This window comes from Montipora foliosa, chromosome 8 (assembly GCF_036669935.1).
Source record: "Montipora foliosa isolate CH-2021 chromosome 8, ASM3666993v2, whole genome shotgun sequence".
NCBI classification, from domain to species: domain Eukaryota; kingdom Metazoa; phylum Cnidaria; class Anthozoa; order Scleractinia; family Acroporidae; genus Montipora; species Montipora foliosa.
Window position 1 is genome coordinate 46,439,270 of NC_090876.1, and position 5,126 is coordinate 46,444,395.

Here is a 5,126-nt window from a genome sequence, read left to right on the forward strand (position 1 = left end):
CCCCTGAGCAATTCGTGATTAACCATTCGTAACTTTCTTTCGTTTCAAGTTCCTTGGTGGCGTTTTCATTTTTCCATCATTTGCCTCATTTTCCCAGAAAAATTACAATTCCCATAAAAGATATCACACAAAAAAGCTGAAGTTGAAAACGCTTCCAGGTAACTTTCGGCGAAAGTTTGTCCATGAAACTTGACAGGTATAATCCTTTACCATTTAGCTTAAGTTCCCAATTTTTTGTTCTAAAGTAACATATTCCGAAAATTACTTGACATCTGAGCCAAATACAATAACTTTTAATATCTTTCGGTAAATGCCGTTACAAGGTCGAAACAAACAACCTTCAAGAGCGCACTATCTTATCAATGCTTACGCACTTTCAAATATGCGTGAGTCTGTTTAAATGAAAAACATTTTAATACATTTCCATTAAATGGCATTCCCAAAATATATACAGAGATCTATATAAAAATCATACTGCGACACAAAAATGCTATTCAGCAATGTGTCACATGAAACATTACTGCCTTTGGTGGAGACGTAATTTCGCGACAAATATCACGCATTTTACGGTTGGTTACGTGTCCGTGGTGACATTCACCAGCCCTTCGTGCGTTTGATCGTACGAACCCCGCCCTCTCATCACCAGTCTCTGCTCCTCTTCTTGAAGGTGACCGCTGACTATGACGACGCACTCGTATTCAATATTGTGCCTGCAACGTTAAAGTATCATAATTGAACTCAATTAGCTCACAATAAGTCAAAGAGGGTAATTCAAGCTATAAATACGAGACTAAAAATGCCGGTACGCTTAAATTGTTAGCAAGGTATCATGAAAAGAACTTGACTTTGGTGCGAGAGGTTAAGGATCAATCCATTCATAGTCTCTTAAACAGCTGTCCATGGCTGCTAATTGACCGGGTGAAATGGATGTGCGCATGCGTGATGTGTTGGCCACACCGGGTTGGTGTTACAGTGTATCATCTTGCTTTTTTTGTGTTCCTAAATAATGTCTGAAGGAAGACTGCTCTTTCTGGGATAAAACAAATAACACGCACAAAGTTGGCATGAGTGTCAATTTTCTACTTTAGCTGGAAAATTGAAAACTTGAACAGACTCGCTCAGTCATGGGCTTTAGTTGCACCTTAATCTCCATCGTCATTGCCAAATTTCGAGCCCCTTGATTTGTTATAACGGTAAATTACTCCAAAACTTACAATGATGGATCGATTTTGGCGGTCATATCAACACGGAAGGGTCTTAACTCCACACCACGCAGTCGATGTACACGTCCAGGAATCTTCAGTCCCTAGAAAACAAACGGGGGACTAGTAACACAAAAAATACCCCTGTGATCATAGGCACAGTGCAAGCAACCTATGAATTTGAGGCTCTAGCTCGTAGTTTCAGGTCTGTCGACTTCGTTCAGAAAAACGGGAGCTTTCAGTATGAAGACTACGATGAGCGATGGCTACGAAGGACAATTTCTTGCGCGCTTATGGTGTCATAAAGTAATTATTCCAAGTCACGACGACCAGACGTTGATGAAGGTGTAGTCTACGCCACTTCCTCCATGTAATATGCTCTACACACGCGGAGCGTTCAGAGTAATTATCAAATGTTGGTTTTTGATGCACAAGAAAAACTGGAGAATACGAGGGAATGCCTCCTTACGTAGATTAGAGAACCAATTAACGCAACCTAAATATGGCGTCGAGCTAGTCCCGAAATCCATTTCGGGACAGACCAGTGAAAGGCGAGTGATCTCACAAAGTCCTAGAAACTAGTAACGAAGCCCCTATATTTCGACCGCGCCCCATTTTCAACGGAAGAGCCTGCTTGCACGCTAACCAATGCGCAAAGCCTGCTCCCATTTTTCCGAAACGTTCTCGTTGCTGTAGTCGCCTTCTCTTTAAAAGACCTCCCAAAAGAATGTGAGCAGAAACCTCATTACCTGATCATCTAAGTTCATGTAAGCGGCAACGTATCCGGTACACCCACACTGTTCATCAGAGGGCTTTTCTGTGTAAGGATGAAACGACACTTCGGCGCAGGAGTGGCCTCTTGCAAGAATTATCTGGAAAAATAAGCTATGACCTTGATGACAGGGCTGTTTGTATGCAGGGAGGAATATTCTTGCACCACTGAGAAAGATCGTAGGACGCGAAACAACTTTCCGCAAAGTCATGGAGAAATATTCCCGGTTGAGGTATGGTTTATTATCGGTAAAACGACGTTGCTGAACGCCACGGCGCCGCCGTGTTGATTTTCTAGTCTCTAACGCTGGGATTTTCCAAGTGGAAGTGGCCTAAACAATGCTAGAAAACTTACTAGGTCTAAGGTTTTACCCTCAGCTACTTGCAGCTTAGCTCTCAGGAGGGAAAAACCTATCGCTAGGAAGAAACAACTTTTATGTCCTGAATAAAAAAAATGCCACTACGATGCTCCCCCCTCTAGGATCCCCCCCCCCCCCCTTTAACTCAACCATTTGTCGTGTAACGAAAGAAGGCCAAACACGCCATGAGGAGACTGATTGGAGGATTTTCTGACAAAAGATGATCGCACGGCTGGCAGGTTGTATAGAGGTCCTAAAATAGCAGTAAGGAAGGCAAAGCGGTGAGGGAGAGGTGTGAGGACTGGTGGAAGACGCTAATGGTGTGGGGAAATCTTCTCAAACCCCTTAATACTTTTTCTGATAATCAAATGTTACATTCTCATAGCTCGTTTGTCTGACCAGACAAGTGACCTTTGAGAGAAATTTTATGTTTATCACTAACGGGACTAGAATGGCTAACCTGTTAACTTGGTGTTACATCAAAAGGTCTACTTGCGCATGTTCTATCGTGTTCCCGGAGCTTTATTTGTATAAAAGGTGCATCCTGTTCGTTAACAGCTGGGACAACCTCCGCGCCATCCTTGAACACCGGAACAGGTTGCTCGATCAAGACCAACATATCCAAAAGCTGGGTGTCCTGTGGCTAAGTGTGGTAGGACTCCCAGTCCAAGCGAATGTCTGCAGTAGAAAAAACGGAAAATGTGTTTTAAAAAACTTCACCCTATGCGACATTTTATAGTGTTGATGCCGCTTGTCTTATTTAGCTGTTTGAATAGCTTCAACGACAGACTCGGTTTCCACATAAATGAAGGGGTAGTTTCTAAAGAAACTGTGGTGCTGCGTCGGTGGGGAAGTAGTATACAAAAATTTGGTTTTATCAACGGAGTTGATAATGTAAATTGGCCACCGTACAGAGATTCTAAAAGCTGACGTTTCGAGCGTTAGCCCTTCGTCAGAGCGAATCGAGGGATTATGGGTTACGTGTAGTTTTTATAGTAGAGTAGGAGCTACGCTATTGGTGTTAACATGGCAACGTGAAAAATAGGAATATATTAGTTAAATGAAAAGCGTTCGTTAATACCGTGAGGATTAAGGGTGCCGACTTGAAAGATGAATTTTTGTTCCAGATTCTTGCGGCTTTCCGTCGTACCTAGATGTAGGGAAAGGCCGCAGATAGCCATGTGTTTTTTGGAGTGGTTAGGCAGATTAAAATGGCGAGCGACTGGCTTGGATGCATCCTTGTCATTCTTCTCAACATCGCGAAGGTGTTCGCGGAATCGGTCACCTAGTCGTCTACCTGTCTCACCAATGTATAATTTATTGCATAACGTGCAGGTTATGCAATAAATGACATTTGCGGAGGTACATGTGAAACGATCGGTGATCTTAACAGATCGCTTAGGTCCCGATATCTTGCTAGTGTGAACAATGAAAAGACAAGTTTTGCATCGTGAGCGCGCGCATTTGAAAGTGCCGGGTTGCTCGTTAGTTTTGAGCGCGCTTCTAACTAAAAAGTTGCCTACGTTTTTGTCGCGTTTGAATGAAATAAGTGGAGGTTGCGAAAAGATTCTACCAGTCTCGGGATCATTTTGGAGTAATTTAAAATTACTAAGAATGATGCTTTTGACTGCGTGATTATGAGGATGGAAAGTGAGGGTGAATGGAATTCTGTCATTCTTATCTTTTTGTGACGTTTGTAGTGATGACTGTCGATCAAATTGTTGGGCGCGATGATGGCCCGCTTTGATCACAAAGACAGGATAGCCACGTTTTTCGAAGAACTGGCACATCTCCTCTGATTTGCTGGAAAAATCGGAGTCATCACTACATAGACGTCGAAGTCTAAGAAATTGAGAATAAGGGATGGAGTTCTTGACATGTGATGGATGTGACGATGAATACAACAAATAACTGTGTGAATCAGTAGGTTTGTAGTGCACACTAGTACATAGCACGTTGCCTCTAATAGAAACATTGATATCTAGAAAAGCCAATGAAGTTTCTGAAATTTCCCAGGTATATTTAAGAGCCGGATGAAAAGAGTTGACGGAGGTTATAAATTGATCGAGTTCTTCTCTGCTGGATGAAATAGCGCCGATGCAGTCGTCGATGTAACGGCCGTAGAGTTCAGGTTTGGGGCCGTTGTACTGACTAAAAAATTGGTGTTCAACATATCCTACAAAAAGATTGGCATAGCTAGGTCCCATTCTTGTGCCCATCGCTACACCATTAATTTGTTTGTAATAGTTGCCGGCGAATGAAAAACAATTAAGCGTTAAAACTAGTTCGGCAAGGCGGAGGAGCGTTTCCGAGCTAGGTTCTTTGACAGTGCGTTGATCGAAAAAGTGTTTAAGTGCTTGAAGACCTTCGCTATTAGGAATGACTGTGTATAGAGATGTAATGTCCATGGTGAAAATAAGTTTGTCTTGGCCGGAGAAATTGAAATCGCGGAAAATTTGTAGTGCGTGTGTACTGTCTTTAATGTATGATGGCAAAGATTTGACGATAGGCGTCATAATCCTGTCTAAGTAGCTAGAAATGAGTTCGGTGGGGCAACTACAGGCAGAAACGATAGGGCGACCTGGGTTGTTGGGTTTGTGAATTTTAGGCAAGAAGTAAATGCACGAAGTTCTAGGGGTGTTGATGATGAGATTAGTGGCAGTGTCCGGTAATTCTTGATTAACTATAAGATTTTGAATGGTGTCTTTGACAAGTTTTTGATTGTTGGAAGTGAGATCTTTAGGGATTTTGGCATAAAACGAGGTATCCGAAAGTTGCCGCAAAGCTTCTTTTT

The 5,126-nt window shown here is 42.4% G+C and overlaps 1 protein-coding gene across 1 annotated transcript in view; it reads right to left on the minus strand.

The window, feature by feature from the left end:
* Window positions 1–350: 350 nt before the first annotated feature.
* Window positions 351–5,126, minus strand: part of LOC137967761 (uncharacterized) — an 11,480-nt gene continuing 6,704 nt past the window's right edge. Inside the window, exons 3-5 of the mRNA XM_068814330.1 lie at window positions 1,952–2,074; window positions 1,215–1,306; window positions 351–710 (exon numbers count right to left, since the gene is read on the minus strand). Coding sequence (XP_068670431.1) covers window positions 575–710; window positions 1,215–1,306; window positions 1,952–2,074 — 351 coding nt within the window. The 3' untranslated portion in view covers window positions 351–574. The remainder of the gene's footprint in view (window positions 711–1,214; window positions 1,307–1,951; window positions 2,075–5,126) is intronic.